Genomic DNA, 22,583 nt, shown 5'->3' on the forward strand with positions numbered 1-22,583 from the left:
TGTCAGACAGGGCCAGAGCAGCAGATGCTGTAATGTAAACAAATTGTTGTATTTAAGAATTTAAAATGCAAAGTTCTGTGAATGTGGATTCTGATGGATGGCTGAGATATAACCCACCTGCATTAATAGCTAGCACATCTGGATCATTAGCACCGTCAACTGACAGCAGGTTACAGAGGATCTTGGGAAGAAATTAGGACACACAAAGATACAGACGAATGAAAATGTTTATCTTCCAGCTTTAAACAGTAAAAGGAAGAAAACCTAAACAGAATTTAAAAGTGAACTGACCTGAGTGTCATAAAAGTAGCCGGGAGGGAAGAGTGGTCTGATAGATCTGTCTGAAGAACAGAAACATCAGTGAACATTAGTCAAAATATTCAAGCTTAGCACATTCACAGCTTAACACCACTACACACACTAAATCTGCTACATCAAAGCTACTCATGAAGTCACCTATGAGCCTGCTGGTGAGGATCTCATTGTCGGTGGTGCCCAGCTCTCGCCTTAAGTAGTTGGTGGGGATCCGTCCAGCAGCGGCTGCTTTCTGTCTGTAGTCCACCTGTCAGTGAAGTTGCATTAATGTGTTGCATTATAGTCAGCTTGTGGATATAAATGTTTGTTTTCTGCAAACCAAGTAACAAATGACACTTTCAGTCAGGACATACCACCAAAGGCATGAAGTTGGAAGGAGATGGTTTGGTTTTGCTCACAGCAGTCACCATCACAGAGGTTTCACCGAGCTACAGACAGAAAAACAGAACACAACATGCAAAAAACCCCAAACGAACGAACAAACAAACAAATACACGCACGCACACACGCACGCACTTAGAACAGGACAGAATATATTGGAAGCATTCTATTTCTTTTTTTTTACTAAATATTTGGGTTCTGCATATTTACTTGTCATGTGTTCAATGTTTACATGGTACAAATGTGTATTTGTACCAAAACATCAGGTGATAGCTTGTTTTTTCTGTACCTGTACAACAGCAGATCCATCTGCAAACCTGGCAAACCTCCCTGAAGAGATCTCAAGCTTTCTACAAGGACAAAAGACTTGAAAGTTTAGCACCGAACCACTGTCAGGTTTACATCACCTACCTAAAGGCTAATGCTCTGCATTGTAAAACAAAATACATTTACATTACAAACGGGAAAGTATATCAAAGCAATGAAAGTACTTCCATTCCATAAGACATCTGGTACGGTAACGTCTTGTATGTACAAATCACCCCAGGTTTGTCCATATTATTTGAAACCAAGTATGAATCCTGGAAAGTCAACTCACTTTTTACCAAGGTCCACTCCCACTCTGCGTGGAGTAGCATGGCTGCTGTAGACGCTCTGGTGACACAGACGGACATGAAGGCGGACAAACGAGCGCCCCAGACTGAGCAAGTACCTCATACCTGAGACGACTTAGCAGCAACAAGGAAAAACTGATGTGGAGGCTTTCAAAGCTCAGAAATGCGCATGGGGGCTTCCATGACAGTCTGTCACGTGTACCAAGTAACGCTTTAGAAACGCGTCTCCTGATTGAACCGTCTGGTTGTGTAACATCAAAAGGGTCCGGTACATCCGGTACATAAAGGTTCCGCATATTGTCGAAAATGCTACAAATACAAGTGAATAAAAGTAAATTCAAAGAGTGATTTGATATTTTACTAAATACGAACGTGTGTTGACTATGGCTCCATGCTCCATGAATCACAAGCGGATGCAATCCGCCAATAATACACACATTTCTTCCAAGATTCCCTGGAAGTAACTAAAACTTACACAAGAGTCTGCATTGTAAACATATAAAGAATATTTTGTAGTGTGTGTGTGTGTGTGTGTGTGTGTGTGTGTGTGTGTGTGTGTGTGTGTGTGTGTGTGTGTGTGTGTACGCAGGGTTTTTATATTTTTATGCCTCGCTTGTAATTTAAAACCTCACCACGAGGTGTCAGTGCTACCCGTCAAAGATACTATTTTTGCTAGCGCAAGATTAAACTGATTAGCATCTTCCCTTCCATAATGCTTTAAAAATGTATCATTCAACTGAAGTACATAGTTTATTAAATATAAACAATTTTCAGGTGAGCACTTTACACATGGCAAACACGTGATTAAGATAAGTGTTTGTTAACTGTGAAATATTGCTACAAAGTTCCTATAAAATATATTTTAAAAAAATCACTATGTGTCCATTAATTTGTCAGTACACCAGACTGCAGTGAAAGTTAGTGGAGCCAAACAACCCTCCAGTCAGACACTAAGCCAGCTCTTTAACAGTGGGGCTGCTGCAGTTGTTATGGCAACAGATGAGTGTTATCAGCATCTCTAATACTCTCTGGATTACTTTCACACATACACACACTTGCATGCACACAAACGCATTCACACACTCCAACTAACTGAGGAACCATTGGATTTCACATGAGCCTGTAGACACGGAAACACACAAGTCCACAGTTTTATTATTACCTCACAGGTTACTAGCATTGTGTGCTAGGACAATGGCTTTGGGACACACAGAGAACTCATTAATAGCAAGCAGAGCCACGGGTTATTAGTGGCTAATGGACCAGTCAGTATTTGGTGGTAGATTATCAGTGGGGGATACTAACTTACTTTGTGTTGAAAAGGTTATGTTTTATGTAAATATGCATTAATCAATAAAGACATCAATCTGTATTCATGAAACATTACCAGGACATTTTTCAGGGTGACATGAACGGGAAGAGGTTTTCTGGTCACTGAAAGGGCAAGGATTATTGTTTTCCCACTCATTCGACATCCATAAGGTTGAGAGAAACACATTTTAGATGACCCTTTTTAACTTGAGGCATGACGAACTAGGTAACAAGTGTGACACTTGTAGTAAGTTGGTTCCATGTAATAAGGTCACACTTTCTGCTGCATTCCTAAAATGTTGACTCCCTGTGGTGTTGGTGATCTGAAAAGCATCTTAGACAGAGAACAGATGTAGTGATTTAAATACTTAAGCTCCAGTGGCAAAAAGCTGATTGAGTTTTGGTCTCGAGCTGAATCCAGAATCTTGTGAATCCCGGATGGAACAGTATAAAGCAATTAACCGATCAACAGGCTAAGGCCAAAAACCTCAGCAGAAGTGTAATAAAAATGGTACATTGTGTTGTAATGTTGTGCAATTAGTCTTTGGCCGCACCAAAGGTGTTTCAATTATTTAAACTGAAGCTCTGATCGATCTGATTGATCTGAATGATTTGATATTGAATTGATTTCCACTAGAGGCTGGAGCTAAACTAACACTGAGTGACCTCCACTGTGGAGAGAAAGGTCAGATGTTTAAATTCTAAATGCCTTTGTTAATCTAGAAAGACACATTGGTCTATGTAAACACGTGCCTTTGTAGTGGTTCAGATTTTGATGATGGTGCTACTCAATCACTTTATCATAAAATCACCACTAAGCAGTACATTTGGGATGTACCTTTTTACTGTCTCAATTTAAGAAAAATGTGCAGATGATCTAAAGTAATCACAAACACAAAAACAATAGTATAATTCTTATTGTGCATCTACAGTAGCAATAGGCTATTCATCACATTAGCCTGTTTTCTTTTCTATAAGAAATAGGATTAAATCTATTTAATTCTGCCCTGCCCAGTGTTAGACAGCCGGCCTGCATTCAAGCCCACACAGGTCCAGCCTCAAATCCAAATGTTTGCGGTAACTTGTAAATTCCTGTGAAATAACTCAGAGGAAACTGCAATAATTGAAAGAAACCAGGAAGAGAATTTTAATTTAGAAAAGCTGGAAAGTCATTGAGTATTCCATTCATTCCATTCAAGATTGTTACGTAGGTTTTATGTCAGTCCTGCTTTGTGAAAGCACATTTTTCTGATTGTATGTGAATTTTGCTTCTATTGGTGATTGAGTGTGTTAGAGTCTGTATGAGCAGTGAGTCACTGGGTGGAGGTGGATGCTGCTTTGTAAAAACATCAACAATAGATTTTAATATAACGTAACGGCTCTGTGTCTTCATTGTTTCTTCTGGATGGCTGAGACCTACTGTCTTTGCCCACACTAGCATTTCAAGAAGCCTTTGACCTGATGTGCATTTACTTAACTTACATCCCTCTGGTCAAACATGTTTTGCAGGAAACAAGACAAAACAGGTCTCGTCATACATGCGGTGCCTGCAGCTAAAACACCAGGAGTAGTGACAGTTATTCTGTATGCAAATGGAGCCTCTGCTCATCCAGTAGAGTTGATGCTAGTGAAACATGCTCTTCTGAGGGAGCAGACAATAATGCATTTATTGTGACTGTAGAATCCACAGAGAGCACCCATGCTCCCAAATCAGCACTTCTGCTGTAATTATCTATATGGACACATGGCCTCTGCTGCTTATTCAGAGCATGGTCAATAATCAGTTGTTGATTAGTGTCTCCTACCTCTTCAGTGAACATAAGTGAGTCTGGACACGTATTTGTTATCAGCAGTAACTTCAGGCTGGAAAAGTTAAAACTATAGTAATGTTTGGTACTGAAAAAAACACTTTAAAGCCTGACTTTTTTAAACTATATATTTTTGTCATTTCGCTTTTTGATAAGCCAGCTAATTAACAACTAGTTGCAACAATAAATGTAAGTTTGATGAGCCAAATACAAACATTTCGTCATTTATCATCTATTTATTTCTTTCCTGTTTTTGTTTAATTATATATTGATTATTTTACAGTGTCCCTTTTTTTAAACTATTACAACTAGTAATAAAGTTTAAATGCAAAAGCAATGCATGGATCCTAATCTTAAAATATAACAAACAAATATTTAAAAGGGAAATGCATTATATATAAATCCAAGCACTTCAAAAATTCACAGTCTTACCATGCTCTCCTCCCATCCCAAAACTGGTATTTTAAGTGTCCAAACCACTAACACGTCGATGTTTTAATCCACGGCCTACTTTCTTTGCTGGGAGCTACGGAGGCGGAGGGAGACGCGCCGGGGAGGCGGAGGGAGGCGGTGTTCTGCGTCCGCCGGTCCTCCTCCCGGCGCCTACTGCTCAGTAGTCTGCAGCATTTGAACGAAGGCGGACGAGCGGCAGCGGAGATGACCTTACAGTGAATTAGAGGAGGGGACGGACGGACGGAGTCAGGACTCGGAGCTCCATCGTCTCATTTTCGCCGCGCTGGACGTTTAGTTCGACCCAGTCGTGTCGGAGGACTTTTAGCCGGTAGGTGTTTGTCTGTGGCAGTTGAGGTCGAGCCAGTAACGGACCTCCAGAGCGCGCCACTAGCTTAAAACCGTACCTGGCTCAGGTCCGTAACGCCAGCGTGACCCAACCCAACCCAGGCCAACGGAACCCGAACCAGCGCGAACCCGCGGGTAGGACGGAAAATGTAAGACTCCCCCCCCCCTCCCCCGTGCTTGGCCAGACCCCCCTCGTCGGCATCTGAAACAGCTGGGTCGTGTCTGGAAGATTGCGGATCAGCGTCTTTTCTGTGGCCTTTAGCCAAAATGAGCATCGGCTCGGCCGAATCTGCTACATGAGTGGAGTGTAAACGAAGGCATTTCCTCCGGAGAAGTGGACATTTTCTCCGTATCTGCAGAAACACGCTACCCTGGAAATATGGAGAGCGAGGTTTTTACCCCTTTACTGGAGCAGTTCATGCTGACGCCTCTGGTCTGCTGGGTGAGCGCCCTAATTAACTACGCGCTAATTAAGCGCCTCCGCCTGGGTCCTCGTTTAAGCATTTATTGGTCCTAAAACCTTATTTACATTATCCCATTTATTTCCAGGTGAAGACCGTGGGGCACCCGACGGTGACAGACGGCTCCAAATTATCGGAATATATTGAATTAGTGGATGGGATTTATCTGAACGAGATCATGCTTGAGATGTGAGTAGTATTACACACACACAGTCCTCTACAGAACTGATGTGGTCCTCAAACGCATCATGTAATGTTCAAGTAGTCTCTAAAGCCACGTTTCCTATAGTTGGACAAGTCTTGGTTTCTCTCCTCAGCGTAAAAAGGTGTAGAGATGGGTTCATGAGACTCACCCTGGGGCACACGCGCTAATCAAGTAATTCTTCAAGAACTCCAGCCCCCTGTCCAGCACTTAGAATTGCCTGCTGAAGTGAATGTAGGCTACACACAAAGGGACCTTGTATTGGGGGCAATGATGGGTCACACTGTCAGAAACCTTTGCAGACAGTTGTTCAGATCCCTTGGAGCTGTGCAGAGCGTCTGCAGAACGCCATGGTGCAGGGGGAGGCAGCGAGCAGCTCTGCATGTTTAATTCTTTTTTTTTTTTTTCCTAAATCACCCTACTGTCATCTGCAGCCGCCTGGGAGACACCCCGCCCCTGAAAGCTGCAGAGCTCACGTTGGTTGCACACTAAACTAGAGGCTGCCCATTAAGCTTTTGCAGATATACAGAGATATATGTAATTTTTGTTCAGGTAAAAGGGAAGTGGAGGCTCTGGCATGTTTGGCAGTGGCTTGGCTTTTTCCAGTCACATCCTAACATTTATAGCTTGACAGATGACAGCTTTCCACTCCTTTGTCTGGCTCTGTGCTGCCGCTTCCCGCTAACCCAACAGTTCTTCATATTTTCCACTAATGCCACACTTGACGCTGTCAGCATTTACCCCTCCTGTACGGAGGAGATTTCCTCGTCCCAGTGGAAATTGAGTTTCATCTCCCTGGAGATTATATTGAGGAAAGCCTCCTATGCCGCCTACCTTCCCCATGATTAGTTTGGTAGATTCATATTGATAAAGAGATGCTGAACATGCGCTTGTGCATTTTTGTCTGTTTAGGTTTTCCTTCAGCATTGAGTGATACTTTTCTTTCATTGGCTTATGCTGTAGCTGTTTTGCATTAGCAACTAATTAACCTGTCTGGCTGTTTCTCATCTGTGGTTGATAGCATCATCCTCGTGGTCTGTCACCTTCCACTGTACTCACCTTGTGTCATTTAGCTGCATCTCTCTAATGAACAGCCTGCCTTCATTTTTATTATGGTCTCCTCCCACCTTTTTATTCCCATGCTCTTCCTCCAGTCTGCTTTGGCACACACCACTGCAGGTTCAGTTTGTGTGTGTGTATAATGATAAAAATTACATGTCTTTAAATGTAACTGAACAAGCAAGCAGAAGGCTGTGAGTGAGGAGTGGAATGTTTTTTGAAAAAACCCTAACCATGATGGGGATGATGTGCAAAGAAAAAACATTGTTAGAATTGAAACCCTGGTTCGCACAGTCACATGAGGACTCCTCAGCTCTAAACATTAGAAGTTTTCGCCCGGTAGAATTGCGCTCTTTCCATAAATTGAGAGCTGGACAGGAATTTTGTTGTTGGTGTAGTGCCTCTACTTGAGAACAGTCAGCCTTGAGCTAAAAGGAACTGTAACAGGCTTAGCGTTGCCTGACAGGAATTCTCCGATTGCCAGCCACGACCAGCTCTGTGTTTACGTTAATGTGTGTGTGTGTGTGTGTGTGTGCCTTTCTGTAGGGCTTCTCTGTCTGCGTGGGTGTATCTGTGGTAGGTTTTTTCCCTGTGCATTTAGTTTTGGATGAAGGCAGCTGTTGCTAGTCGTCTTGTCTAGCCAACCCGGCACAGATGGCCTACAGTACTGGTCAGATGTTATGTTGGTGATGCAGCTCTGTCTGCTTCTCTAAGGTCTAAATGTTCATATCTGCTCAGTTAACAAAAATGCCTTTTACAGCTCTTGAATCTAAATATTGCAGCCTTTGCTGAGTTTTTAATCACCTACTAAACATTTACCAAAAAACAGGACGTTAGTAAAACGTCATGCAGAGTTATTAAAGCATTATGTTCACAGAATTGTGTGGGTGCTTAGTAATGCTTTTTTTTTCTCTTTGCCTCAATGTTGTTCTCATTAAAAGAAGCCTGGAAACCACATTGATGAAAATCCATTTATTTGTTAAAGTTTTGTAAAGTCCCATCAGCCCACAAAAATGTTTTGGTTGCTTTAGTTTGTGCTGGTTGTAATTGACCCAGTTGTGATGGAAAGGCTTCACTGGTGTTACCTCCTGTATCCACTTGTTTTTCCAGCGGTGGAGGGTTTTACGTCCGACGACACAATCAGTAGATGTACAGTTCACACATGCGGCTGAACATGGGTTGTTACCTTGAAACCTGATTATAACATTTCTTTGGTCCCGTCAGCTGTTGGCTTTATCGCTGTGCAAGCGTCTCTGTGTGGCATTAAGACGTGGCAGACAGGCCGGCAGCAGTTGTCACTGGGACAGCATGGGTGAGCATGGACCAGAGACCCCAGGATTATCCAACGGTTTGCTGACACCCAGATGGCACCACGTCCCCTCCCCCTGCTCTCTTGTGACTGACATTACCTAGCCAATTAGTTTGCCTCCTTGATGCTGTCAAACCAATTACTCTGTCCCAATCAGCAAGAACCAAAGCTAGTTCCGTTGCGCTCACAGTGACGAGTGTCCAGTTAAGTTCTTCTCTTTCAGGCCTGCTCTTGGGATTGTGAAGGTTCATTGCTTTGCTTGATCAGCCAGGCAGTCTGCGTGTGCTCATTGGGCCATGGGAAGTTATGGGAAGGAGACACTTAAAGCACTTAAAAATGTATACATGAATAATTCTTTATAGGAGAAAATTAGTCAAATATTCACTGTTACACTAATTAAGGTAATGTTTAGAAGGAGATCTACAGGTTAATGTTTCTATGAGACACTTTAGCGCGTGTTTGTAATCTGTCTGAATGCCAGCACAAATGGGTGTCAAGGCAGGAGTGAACATTTCCTATTAGCATCTTCTTTAGCATTTTCTGTTTCTGCTGAGCGCTTGCCAGAAAGTAAAAATGTGAGTCCCCTTTTCTGTTCTTGCTTTACCTTTTCTTACTCTGTGCCCTCACCTCTATTTCCTTTGCACATGATGTCAGTGCTTTGTTGGCTTTGTGTAGCGCTAGTTAAAGCAGACATTTTTGGGATTCCAACTGGACTAGCGTAAGGAGGCTGCCAGGTCTGCTGCTGTGGTGTCTGTCTGCTTCCCCACCGTTTCTGCATGAAGGTGCAGGATCAGGTTTGATTACACAGACCTTTACCCTATATTAGCAACACAAGGGTCAGGGTTAGTGAATTGTTCAAAGATACATTAATGTCAAAACAAAATTACAGTAGTTTCAGATATTCATTGACAAAAATGTGCTACTTTGCAAAGTTTTCAGTGACCAGTTTTATGTTTCATCGTGTCAAGCGTCTGCTGTGTTTGCACAGATTTTCAATGAATGACCTGTCCTCTGCATCGTTGCACTTCTCTGGTTCAAATGAATGAGTCAGGCCATCTATCTAAAATCTGTCATAACCGTTTTTGTGTGGAGCTCCTTTCTCGCCGCCTGTCTAGTTGGAGGATGTGTGTCGAGTCAGGCAGGAAACGGCAGCTGTGACCTTGAGAGGACAAAAACTTTAAAAGCTCTGCGTTAATGTGAGGCACTTGGAGCCTCACAACCAGAAACATGCCAGGTCCCACAGAGTCCATTTTATACACAGGTTTGCTTTTAGTTTCTCAGCTCCAGCGATTTAGAGTAAACCTCCCTGTAACCAGCATTTAAAGCAAATTGAAATATCTGGCCTGAATCTTGGTCAGGAAATGATTATTATCAAATTACTAGAATTTCAATAGAAAGCAGTTGATACGTATTTTCCCCAACCCGACCCTTTTTCTTTTAGGCTGTAGGCAAAATAAATACTCTAATTCTCTAAATGCCTATTTGTCGTTCATTCCGAATAAACACTTCCTCTTCCTGTCTCTAGAGGCCCAGTGGGTTAGGGAACAGAATTTAGTTCACAGGAACATCATTGCTCTGAAACATGTGCAAGAACTGTTGAGTTTTATTAACACTGATCTAACAATGAGGATTAACAGCAAAGTTGAATTAATCAGTGACCCAGTAACTTATTTACTAAAGAGGAGGAACTCTAACAAAAAGTTCACACCAGGACTTCTACTTTGCTGCTCAAAGTAATTGTTGGCACGCTATATTTACCCAAAGATCTTAATATCCTACATGCCATGTAGGCTTTTGTTTGAGATGTTGAATTTAGTTTCAATGTTTGATGGTCTTTGTGTTGTCCAGTCCAAACAAAGTTTCTAATCGCATGGCGGGAATGTGATTAGCTGCAGTCCCCATGGATACAATGGCTGAGCAGTAGAATGGGAAGAGGGTCCTGTGAAAACTGAGACAAAGATGGGAGAGAAACAAGTCTGTGAAAAACCAACACAAGGAAGTAGGGTGATGAGAACCACATACCAATGGTCAGATCCTCACTGGTCTGTTTGTATAATCCAGCTCCAGGGGGAAAAGAGCAGGAAGATGAGAAAACCAGAGGCAGTTATCTGGGAAATTGAGTTTGTCTGAAGATATACCTGCAATATTAACAGTATTCTTTTTCTTCTAACTCTCTAGTATTGCAAACTGACATGAGCCTCTTTCATGAGGTTGTACAAATACATGTGATGCATTTGTGCATCCTCTTCATTTTATGTGGCGTATTACAACATAAGACTGTAAATATACTGAATTGTCTTTAAGTTAAATTTCACCCTGGCCAATGTTGTTTATCCCACGCTTGACTGTTAACCTTAGCATGGCTGCTAATCAGGCTCACCCCCCTCAGATTCCTCTTACCACTGGATTCCTCTGTGTTTGTGTCTGTCACACACTCCCCTGCTGTGTTTGGACAGTACAGCTCATAAGCTCTATCCCCAGCACGTGGCCAAATGTAGCTTGCATTTTCTTTGTGTGCGTGCACTAAGGCCTGCTGTGTGTATGTGTGTGTGGGGTGGGGTATGTGCCTGGCTGCTCATGCAGACTGTAATGTGGCCTGTCATATATAGGTTAACATTGCTCCCTAACCCACCCAGCCAATGGCAGTCAGGAGATGAGAGGAGAGCACACTGTGGCCAGAGGCTCTGCATGAGGCTGCTGTTCCTATCAACAGGAGCGATGGACCAGCTTATTGACTGGCTGTCTGGCTGGCATTCTGACTACCTTTAATCCATTTGTCTATTTAAAGTCTTAAGTTTGCAGCATCAGCAGGATCAGCGAGGGAGGCAGCAAGTGGGATTTTTGACCCCCCATTACTGCACTAAGTGCCTGTATTTACTCCCCTGCTTATCTGTAGGGTGGAGTTACGGGGGGGCAGCCTGTCTTGTATTTATGTGCGGCTTCTCGGACCGAGCCAAAGAAATGAGGGGATGCATTTTGTGGCGTTTTGTAGCCTTGGTTGTTGTGGCCACCATGTTCTTAGCTGCCTCTCATGATGATGGAATGTGTGGAGAGACAACCCTCTCTGTGCTGATTACGCATTCAGCACCCTCCTCGCCTTGACAGGATTACAGCTGCCTCTCTACTCTTTAATTAATGGATTAAATAGACCCCCTACTATAAAGCTCAAAAGGGGCTGTGTGTGTGTGGGTGGGAGGGGGGGGTCATCGCCGTTCATTTAGACCACCATTAAAATGAGCCCTGTGTCCTCCTGATTAGCAGGACTTTGTTTGTGTGTGTGTGTGTCTGTGCTTGTGAGAACTGGTAGAAATTGATAAGGTTGGGAACTTGGTTGGTTTATGTTATGTAGATGAGCAATTAAATGGCCTTTTATACAAATAGGGCAGCAGTGTTGTATGGTGATTAGTCATCATATATGCTGACATACTGAAATGAATGTCTTTTTAAAGAAGTTAAAATCCTTCACCTTTATCCTCCTGTTTTGATATTTCAGCATGAAATTTGTTATTAGCTATGCAGACACAGACATGCCTGTACACAGATGCAGACACGCACACATGACTGCACACATGCTACACACTACATGCATGCGTACACACCCCTCATTCGCTAATGGCATGGCCTTTATTTGATGTCATGGTCCTGGGAGGTACTTATACGTCTCAAGTGCATTTCATGAAAATGAGAGCTGCTCCTTATCACTGATGCAAGACAGTAAAAAGCTCATAAGTGGTGGTTTCCTAGATGGCTCCAAGACAAATGTGTCATAAATTAGAGACTGGCATTTTAGTGTCATTTTTCCCATTGCTGTAGTTGCACAAAAGACAAGACCAGATCTCAAACATGCCGCCTCAGGATGACATTATTGTAAAGTCCAAATAAATCCAGTCATGTTTTACAACATTTAAATGTAGAACTGTTTTCTCAACCTTTATGTGGCATCATGTAAGTGAAACCATCTAGAACATCCTCAAGTAACTCTCGCATAGGTTGGAATTCAGCAAAGTACAGTATGAGAAGTGTCTCTCTCTGCTTCTCAGTGAAACTGTATCCCCTCCAGCACTGCTCGCTCATTTGACACCAAATCTGTTCGGTGAAACAAGGGAAAGAGGAATTTCCCTCAAGGAGTCGCTACATACGATATTAACGGTACAGGTCATGTGCAGTTTAGCCTATTGAGCATTCAGGCTGAAAGTATGTAAATCTGCCTGTTTGACAAGCTAATCTGCTGTTCAGTGTAAGAAATGGGCCCCTAACACTATATTTAAAACATAGGAAAGTAGTGTCTAGTGATTTCACCTCAAGGCTTTCATGATTAAAATCATGACGCCTGCCATCTCTTTCACAAGTGTTCCTGTCATGTGTTGTTATTGTTTGTGTCATATTACTTTCCCTTTTATAAAGGGTGGTGGTGCCGCATGAGCACGTGGAATGTTCATGAGGCTCACAAAAACCTGTTGACACCCGTGATAACATTGGCTGTCATGCCAAATCCCTTGAGCAACACAGTTAGACAGGCGCATCACAGACGAAAATGCTTCTCTCGGTGGGTTCATATGAGGCCTATAAGCTTTTACTGACCTTATACTTAGCTCAGGTAAACAGTGTTTGAATTTCTGAAAAAATATGTGGGAAGTCTCCTCACCAGTTGCTGATTGTTGTTTCTGGCTCTTAATAAATCTGTAGTTTATTTAACACAGTTTGGTCTAGGCATATTTTAACAAGGGCCCATTTAAACCATTTTAATTCTAATACTATTTTTTTGAAGAGAACACACACCCCTTCCAGTACATAAGTCAAACCGTGTCAAGCTAAAGCATAGGCGTTAGATTTAACACCTATGCTGGTGACATATATAAACTCTCCTTTTTAAAATACATTAGTTGACGTCTTTTCTACAAACCACAATTAAATAGCACTAACTTTTTTTCTTTCTTACAGAAATCCCAAGTCCACGGTGCAGAGGACCAACAAGAAAGTGAACAATGACCCAACACTGCGTATTCAGAACCTTTCTATTCTCATCAGGCAAATTAAGGCTTACTATCAGGTAAGACAAGTGAAGCGTTCATAACATGTTCCTTTTTTTATTTGCCATGTTGAAGTGGACAGGAAGGGTATTTTAGAGTGAACTATGACGTAGGAGGTAGTCATATGACTCCAAAATAACATTTTAGAATGTTTTACTCCGACATGAAGAACTGCCTGTTTACAGTGATAGTGGTGGCTGGTAAAAAATGTTTTTTGTCATTTGGCCTGTCCTTTTGCCGCTTTACAGTAGCTGGTGGCCCATAAAGTTAATTTTAGATCTTGGCTACATCAATAATGTGCTTTTGTCTGTTTAGTCAAGGGTTTGCAGCTTTAATCTGCGAGTGTCTCTAAATGATCTCTGCAAATCCTCGGAAAGCAGCTAAACCAAAGCTGGACTAGCTCCGAAACCAAAGCTGGACTGGCTCCGATACCAAATGGTCACTGTATTTGTGCAATGTTGTGTGAGAGATGGTGTGCCATTATGTACTAATATGAAGCCAGTTGTGAAACCCAGAAACAGCATTATTCGCTAACATGTCTCTTGCTTTGTTTGGAATAACCAAGAAATGAGCATGACCCAGCATGCTGTTACGACAGTATAGTGAGTTCAAGAATGTTACCTTGGCGCACAGTTGCACTGACAGAGACACAGATTTCCCACACTACAGTCTTAACACTGTGACCCATATCCTCAGGGTCTGTGGTTGTGCAAAGGCATCTGAAATGAATGTCAGCATTAAAAAAGATGCAGTAAGGCATCAGCTTTTGTGTATTAAGATTTAATTTAATTTTAGGTCAAATTATTAATCTCTTATCCATTAATTGCTTTGTTTGCTCTGATTTGTCTTGGTCCTAAACATCCTGTTAATCCTCACCAGGTCATCTCATTTAAACTATCAGCCTATTGTGTAGACTTTGGTGTTATAAGCCTAGAAGAGACCACCAGACTGTCTCTGAGGACTAGAAGAATTAACCTTCAACAGACGCTGATGATCAGAAAGTTAGTGACCAGCAGTGTCAGTCAGTGATGAGTTGACGAGGATGATGGAGCTTCTGAATGAGTGAGAGGTCAGATGCTGCACGTAAACAGTGTGTGGGAGTCCGTTTTACTTGTGAATTGAGAGGAGGCAAAAGGTCTGTTTCATATATTGTGCAGAGCAGGTTGTGTATGAGGATGTCAATGTCTAGACAGGCTCCAGACACTAGTTTCACAATATGGTGAACAGATTAAGCCCAAACAGCTATTAATGTGTGCTGATATAAATGTTTTTTCTTCACATGGGGATGTTCACTTATTTCTCCCCAGTCCACTGAAGGTTTCCTTTCTGCTGGTCAGTCCAGATATATGCTGGGCCTTGGGCTTCCTTTTTTAATTTAGTGGTCTTGGTTTGGCATTCTTTAGAGGACTGTAATGCAGAGCCTCAGGCAGCTGAACTAAATTCTTTTGGCTTTTCTCGAGGCTTCCTAAGTGAATTGCTTTATCCTGGTTTATGAAAATAAACCTCAAAGAGCTGCTCTTGGGTGATACTTTGTCAAGGACAGGATGACCGCTTGACTCTTAAGTCTGCAAACTAGTGAATGCAATTTAATGTTGATATATTTGCTATTACAGACTAACGTGCATTGCTGTTTGCTTGCACGTTTCCCTTTCCCAGCCCCCAGTTTACATTTTACTTTTGGGAATAAGAGCGGCTCTGTCCTCCTCTTGCCACTGCTTTGGTTTGGGGTGTGGCGTGAAGGCTAGGAACTCTGTTTTGACTGTTTGAAGGGCAACAGAAGCCACCATTCATGCTGAGCAGGCCTGGCCTCAAAGCTTAGCAATGTTTTTGGCAGGGCCATAAGAATTGACAAGTTAACGGACCTTCGTTTTAAGATGTTTGTTAATAGCAGTGTTTCTTCTTTTGCTATTTTAAAATGTCAGTAGGCATAAGGGTTAAACCTGTGATGGGACATCGCTCTTCCTCGGCATTGTATAAACTACTTTAATGTATTGTGATTGATTTATTCTTTTATTGAACCACCACACTTTGTTGTTGTCGTTCAGTCTAATTTCTCTGCCAGTAGTTGAGTTTCCTTTTTCTTAAGATAAAGAGGAATTGACTTTGTAAACCTGTTGCTTTTCATGCTACAGTTATCGACTGTTGCCTCAAATTCTTACTTACTTACTGCGCCTGAAGTGAAGGTGAACAGCACCCCCTCCAACCAATTATTTTTATTACCTTCCACAAGCACATGGTTAGAACTTATAAATGTACTGCATATAATTTTTTTTTTAGTCTGGAATTCCCCAATGACTCTTTCTTTCAGCGACAGTCATGAGCAAACAAGTTTATTGGGGCATGTACTTGTGGCTGCAGGCGAAATGCGTGTTGTCATGCAGATTTGTATGCTAGCTAGCCTGAACTAATCGTGTTGAAGATTTTGATAATGAGCAACAAGGATTTATGCTATTGAGGTATTTTGCTATCTTCCAGCAGCCTTACGTGTTTTGAGTAGCTGTAAATGTCTTTTAGTGGGATAAATAAGAGTTGAATCATGGCTTATTTTACCATCTAGATATTTAGATGTGTTTTTATTATTAATGATATGCTTACTTGTCTTCATATTATGAAGACCTTTGATGTTGCAAACGCAAGTATTTTCAGGTAAACATCTTCCATCACCTGAATTTAATTAACTGAGGCTGACTCCATCATCTGGTCAATGTAAAGCTACTGCTTAAGGTTTGTCCTTTTTTAATATAGCCAGAAACCCTCAATAGTCATACCACTGAACACAGGCTTACCATAAATAACTATACGCTCCTACATATTTGTCAAATTACCTGCTGGGAATGTGTTTTTTTTTATGAATGTAAGAGTCAGCATGAAAAAGGGAAGTGGTAGCAGTTGTGTTTTAGACAACATCATCTTGTATTTGTTTCTGTTATGTCTTTCACGATTATTTCTAATAATTCATTCTAAATGGTCACTGCAAAACAACAATGATCTACAAGTTTAGTTCCCACAGCTACACTGTTTATTAAATAGAATTACATTAAAATTCTAGATTTAAAGAACACAAGCAACAGATGCAATCAAACTTCAGTTTACTGGTACCTTAATGAGATAACTTCTGACTTTAATTGCTCAGAATGATTGTGTGAATTTTTTCAGTCAGTGTAAACTCAGCCCCGGGGTACTGGTCTAAGGGCGGAGGGGTCAGGTTCCCCCGAGCCCACCTGCTTCCACCTTAAATGAGCAGCAGGATCAGCTCGTCCACTCGTTCAGCCCAGGGCAATGTTGTTAAAAGCACTCCTTCTGATAGATAACAGCGGAGAACAAAAGAAACAAGGTCCTAATGGCTTGTTTTCTCCCCCTATACTTTACATAAACGACAAACGATCTGTCCATCTGCCCAACTGTAGACCAGGCTGCTGTTCTTTTTACAGGAGTTTTCTGTTGAGAGTAACTGTTAAATTTTGATTGTCTGTTCAAATCTAATTATTTAGAAAATTCAACTCAAGAGGCCATCAGACCTACTGAATGTTACCAGGAATTACATTTCATCATTATTTGCATTAGGTTAATTAAATATTTAAAGATCTCCTTGTTCTGCAGTGTTTTGTTGATGACGGCAACAACAAAACAGTGTCAGGACTATTGCCATTATTGCAAGGCTTAGTGTTGAAACATGTCTGAAACAGATATTTTATTTAAACACATTTGTTAACCTTAATAAACCCTAAGGTGCTGCTTGTATTGTATAAATGATCACACGAAGCCCCGCTCATTCTCCCAGTGAAGGAATAGAACTGCAGTGCGCAAACCCCCTTTGTTTTCCTATGGCTCTATTACTGGGCTGAACAGCAGGAAAGGTTTGTTTGCATCGATTCAGTTCATGGGGAGTTCGTGTGATACAGGGTGTTTAAGTGGTTTCTTTGTGTGTGTGAGAGAAAGGGGAAGCATGCGCTTTCTGATTGTTGGAGATAATAATCTTGTTCGTGCTCATAATCGCTGCAGTTTTTCAGGTGAGCCTGGTGCCATACCCCAGGGGAGAGCTCGGTTGTCTGCTATACTGTACGGTGTTTCAGACCTGCCTACATGGGGGAGAGTAAATCCATCTGTTTCTATGGTAACACGCCATCATGTCTGCAGAAAGGGTGTGATTCAAGGTTCAGCCAGATTTGTACACACATGCACGAAGGACGTACAAGAACACAGACGCACATGCAGGAGCAGTACAATTAGTTCCCTGTTAAAGCTGTGCCGTTAGCGGAACTTGGGCCTGGGTGGATGCATGGGAAGGAGCTGGGAGGTGGGCGTGCATGTGTGTTGAGAAGGGGGAGTTTAACAGGCAATGCTCCTGTGAGACCAAACACAGCAGCCTTGTAACCTCACTTACCTACTGTAAAAGCACGTGCACCATTCATCTTAGTATGGAAAATGGCTCTGGGTATTGTATTTGTGTGTGTGTGTGTGTGTGTGTGTCCGTGTGTGTGTCCGTGTGTGTCCAAGGCTGCTGGCAGATCAGTAGAATAGTATCTGCTGTCAGCAGACATCCATTCAGTTCATACTTAGTTTGCTCTATAATCAGTCAATAGAAATGGGTTTGTTTAGGTTAGGATTTTATCACTTTGACTTTGATCTAAATTGTGCATTATTCTTTGTTCATACGGACAAATTATGCAATTATGAGTCAATTTCATTGTGTTTGTCAAGCTCTCCCCTTTGACAAGCAGCTCGTCTCTCTAAATGTCTCAGTGGGATGCTGAAGTCAATTTTGAGGAGCTACGAATCCTGCTAGAATCAATAACACAGCAATATAGTGTCAGGATAGGGGGGAGGAGGAGGAGATGGAATGATTTTGAGAATATGATGAGAAGAGGAGGAGGGGGCAGTTTAAACCCTGCGTGCCTGGAGTGAGAAGTGATGGAATCAAAGCTGCATCACTCCCTTTTTCTGTCCTCCATTTCTTTCCTATCTGAATCACTTGGAGGGAAGATGCGTGGCAGAAATTTATTTTTTCTGAACAGTTGGCCACCAGCTCTGTATTTATTGTCAATTAAAACAAATCCTAGTCCCTACCAGAAGTTTAAATAACGAATTCGTTATTATATGCATGTCACAAGTGAGTTTGATAGACGGACAAAATGTCATGCTTGCACAGCAAACACATGCTGCCAGTGACGAGGGCAGGTGGGAGCAGTGGTGAAAAGTGGGACAGGTGGTTTTGCGCTGTGTGAGGAAAATGTGTGTTGATAAATTACATTTAGTGGCTTGTCAGCAAAAAACAAAAAAAGAAATTGAAGAGAACAGTTTGCGCAGCGTTGTGTTCCTATCAAGACGTGTACCACAAACATTCAATAGGCAGCTTTGCAGTAGTTGTTGGGAATGTCGTCCAAATCCCTGGATGGTAGTTTGTCCCTGGGCACATTGTTCTCTTTGATGCCGGCTGTGGTGTCTTTGACCTTTTTTTTAAGTCTTTGCAGAGTTTGCTCAAAGCAGCTGTCACGAGTTCTATGTGGTGACTAGGCAGCAGTGCGCTTCAAACAACAACTGTCTGTACTAAGCTGGTTATTCTGTTTAATGCTCCTTCATCCAATTTTCTTTAGTCGTACAGTTTTATGGCTATTTGGTCATTTCAGACTGGAAACAATGACATATTTTTCCGTATTGCCTCTCTTCCTCTATCTTGCTTTTTTCTTTCAGTAAAATAGCAGACAAAGGTTTCAATGACAACAGACGTCCTCTTCTGCAGCCTCTGATAAGGAGGACATAGCTGACTATTTGCGTGCGACTCTACTAAATACATTTCCTTTGCCACTTTGTTAATTTTGTGCTTGTCTGGAAGAAATTGTCATTGTTTCAAAGATTTACAAGAAGACCTCTACAATATTTAATAAGAACTCCTTGGTTCCATGATCTTGGCAGTTTGCCTTTTAGTGATGGATCATTCTTTCTCAGACAGCATCTTTCTATAGCTAGTTAGAAAATATCTAGTAGTTCACAAGTCTATGCTGCTTATCAGTGCTGCTTCAACTGTGTTTTAGGCCACAGTAGGAAACTAGGAGAAACAATTAAGTTTTGGCTACATCACTTAAGTTGGTTGGATATTTCTGGTAAAGCATGTGAAGAGCAGTCAATAGATGATGTCATATTTCCTGCTCACCCCCACCTTTACTTCCTCAATGAGGTAATGTAATATGTGTAGGGAGTGACTTCAGTAGTGACCTTGACAGAATAGTTAAACCATCAGGTCTGATTAGTTCTCACTTCTGTCATCACATAGAAAATATATTTCGTCATCAATTTTTTGAAAGAGACTGTTATTCATCAGTCTTCTAAAGCATCATCAATCAAACAGACTATTACATGGCATAATGTTGGCTAGACGATTAGTCAGTCACTGTAAAACCTGTTGGTAATTTGTTTAAGCTTGTTTGTGCACTACTGCATTGCCCATAATTTTAAATGATTTAACTGAAACCAAAACATCAATTAAATCCTACTCCTCCCTGCCTACGTTATGTCGGTAAATTCTCATACAATGAGCTAAAGCAGCTCTATTAACTCATGGTTTCGTTTTGGTTTATGACGATTGAGATGTGAATGAATGGGGCTGTGCATTGCACCAGCAGTTTGACCTGTCCCTGATGCTGCTTCATATCCACACTGGAGGAAGTGAGATGTTCCTCTGTCCAGTGAGCTTGATGTTCATTTTATTATCTGTGGACTTTCTTGATAAACACACTGTTGAAATCATAAGTTTATGTCTGATCTGGCATTATGTTACACTCTTATGCCAGAAATGATTTTTTTAACTAATAACTCAGATTCTTGTTTATTTTATGTTACAGGAGAGTCTCCAGCAGCTAGTGATGATGCCTCTGCCCAATGTGCTGATCCTGGGCCGTAACCCTCTCTCAGGTAAATGTTGAAATCACAATAAACAATCCAATCAAAAACTTTGATATAGTAACTATAACCTCTGATATATATAGTGATATAACACACACACACACGTGACATTGTAGCTTATTGTTGCGAGGAAGACTTCTGCTACCTGCTGTGTTTCATTCATGTAACCCTTTCGCTGCTGATGTTTGACCTACTGAACCCAACCGTGATATTTAATATGGCTGTGCACCCTTAAAGAAACAGTTGTGAGTGTCAAGTGTGAATTTCATAAAAGCACTTCAGAGTAGCCTGACCTTTGCAACCCCAAGTGTTATTTAATCTCCAGTGGGACCTCTAAGGAGCGAGTAAGAGTAGAAGCCGTCACCAGTCGAAAATTGAAGATCACTAGTGGCTGTGGAAATGTTTTACATGGATAAAAGAAGGACTGTGTTATGAAAAGACACTGGGTTCAGCCAATGTTAACTGTCACAGAAGCCTGATGACTGGATTTGATATTTTGCTTGTGAAAAACAAACGGAACAGATCATGCAGCCATCAGCGGTTCCTGACTGTCTTTAGGCTCATCTCGCTGACCTTGTTTGAAGATATTTGTACATTTGAAGCTGATGAAGTGGTGTTTTTCAGCTGGCTTCATCATCTTTTCACCACAGCCATTCATGTCATTTTTGAGCTTTCATCACTTGTTAGTGGACACAGTTGCACTCATGTTTTTCATATGCCCCACTGACACGGAGGGTAAATAGATGAACAAAAGGACCTCCTTCTCTGAGTTTGTTTCTGTGGTCTGTGTGAGGTTGTTTTGGTAGGTTTCTATTTCACGGATGGGTTGATGAATATTCATTCATTCATTCATAATGTGACCAAAATTGCTTTCTATAACCACCTACACACAACTGAAGTGAATATTAGGTGAATACCACGTATGTCCCATTTCAGACAAAAGTGGAGTGAATCGTATAAGCAGGCAGAAAAGACAGCATTCCTCATGGTGTCTTCTGACCTTTGCCCTCTTGCTTGTCAGATGATCGGTCAGGCACCAAGTGAGACCAGTGGCTGTGGAGTCTGCCTTGCTGCATCAGAGCCTGCCAGCTGAAAGCCATTGGCCATGTGGCTTTTATTATGTTCTCATTAGGAGGCAGGGACAACTGTGTGAGCGTGTGTGCGTGAGCGTGTGTGCGTGAGCGTGTGTTTAGTTGTTGGATGGGGGAGGGTGTTTTTACCACAGTCAACAGTGGGAATGCACTGTAATATGCCCCCCCTCAGGCTTCGATTTATGCAAGTCTGCCTTGTGTGTAGATCCATGGTGATACTCACTTAATTATTGTATTCAAGTATTATTTAGTGAGTGCGCTTGCTTGCATGTCAGTATACACAGTACCTTCTTTGTTTAGTCGGTCTAATAGCCTGAGTTTTCATCAGTCTAATCATATGAAACTGGAGCCTTTATCAGTGTTGCCCCCAGCCAAAATATTTGCAATGAATGTCATATCTGTGGCGTGCTTGTGTGTGTGTGTGTGTGTGTGTGGTTTGGTTTGGTTCGGATTAGAGCAAAGGTTGGGCGTCTGCCTTTATTTGTGATGGACAGAGTAACGGGCTAGGGAAGGCATTATGTCAGTGGTGGGGCCCCACTTTTGTGTGTGTGTGTGTGTGTGTGTGTGTGTGTGTGTGTGTGTGTGTGTGTGTGTGTGTGTGTGTGTGTGTGTGTGTGTGTGTGTGTGTGTGTGTGTGTGTGTGTGTGTGTGTGTGTGTGTGTGTGTGTGTGTGTGTGTGTGTGTGTGTGTGTGTGTGTGTGTGTGTGTGTGTGTGTGTGTGTGTGTGTGTGTGTGTGTGTGTGTGTGTGTGTGTGTGTGTGTGTGTGTGTGTGTGTGTGTGTGTGTGTGTGTTTCTTTGCACCTCTGCTCATGACACTGACCTCAGCTCCAGGCTGTTTGCCTTTGATAGCAGTCTGCACTTTATCTAGTCTTCTAAAGCACAAATGCCTTAAAATAAGCTTCAGCCTTCTCTGTGCTGCTTCAGTGAGACGGGTTGAATACACCCTGGCATGCTGTCAAAGCAATATCCGATAGCTTGTACAGGCTTTATTACTGACATGCAAGTCATTGGTTCCTGACTGAGCATATTCATCAAGGCAGCAGAGAGAGATGTAGCAATGGATTACTCATCCAAACATACTTTTTTCCTCCATGTTCACTCACATCCTTACCAACAGATTAACAATGGTGTTGCAGGAAGGAGGGTTAGTCACTGTCCTTCTGACCTCTTGTTTCCTGCTGGTGTGATACAGCAGAAAGGGAGGAAAGGTGGTGCAAAAAGGCCTAGATGAGTAAATGCAAGCTTTAGATGATCCATAACAATGCAGAGGGAAGGAAGGAAGGAAAGATGGATAGGTGGGTGT

At 41.9% G+C, this 22,583-nt stretch overlaps 2 protein-coding genes across 14 annotated transcripts in view; one reads left to right on the plus strand and one right to left on the minus strand.

Annotated features, from left to right (window-relative positions):
• The window catches only part of LOC114870796 (polyribonucleotide nucleotidyltransferase 1, mitochondrial), a 6,033-nt gene extending 4,504 nt beyond the window's left edge, over positions 1-1,529 (minus strand). Inside the window, exons 1-7 of the mRNA XM_029175881.3 lie at positions 1,295-1,529; positions 986-1,046; positions 669-743; positions 457-562; positions 292-341; positions 118-181; positions 1-27 (exon numbers count right to left, since the gene is read on the minus strand). Of these exons, the coding sequence (XP_029031714.1) occupies positions 1-27; positions 118-181; positions 292-341; positions 457-562; positions 669-743; positions 986-1,046; positions 1,295-1,413 (502 nt within the window). The 5' untranslated portion in view covers positions 1,414-1,529. The remainder of the gene's footprint in view (positions 28-117; positions 182-291; positions 342-456; positions 563-668; positions 744-985; positions 1,047-1,294) is intronic.
• Positions 1,530-5,020: 3,491 nt separating this feature from the next.
• The window catches only part of ccdc88ab (coiled-coil domain containing 88Ab), a 40,546-nt gene continuing 22,983 nt past the window's right edge, over positions 5,021-22,583 (plus strand). For all 13 annotated transcript variants that reach the window (XR_008692570.1, XR_003783221.3, XM_029127158.3 and 10 more), the window contains exons 1-4: positions 5,021-5,669; positions 5,777-5,877; positions 13,200-13,308; positions 20,128-20,197. Coding sequence is in view for 11 of the 13 variants with exons in the window: in XM_029127158.3 (XP_028982991.1) it covers positions 5,607-5,669; positions 5,777-5,877; positions 13,200-13,308; positions 20,128-20,197 (343 nt within the window). In the remaining 2 variants the exon portion in view is untranslated. The remainder of the gene's footprint in view (positions 5,670-5,776; positions 5,878-13,199; positions 13,309-20,127; positions 20,198-22,583) is intronic.

This window comes from Betta splendens, chromosome 15 (assembly GCF_900634795.4).
Source record: "Betta splendens chromosome 15, fBetSpl5.4, whole genome shotgun sequence".
NCBI classification, from domain to species: Eukaryota; Metazoa; Chordata; class Actinopteri; order Anabantiformes; family Osphronemidae; genus Betta; species Betta splendens.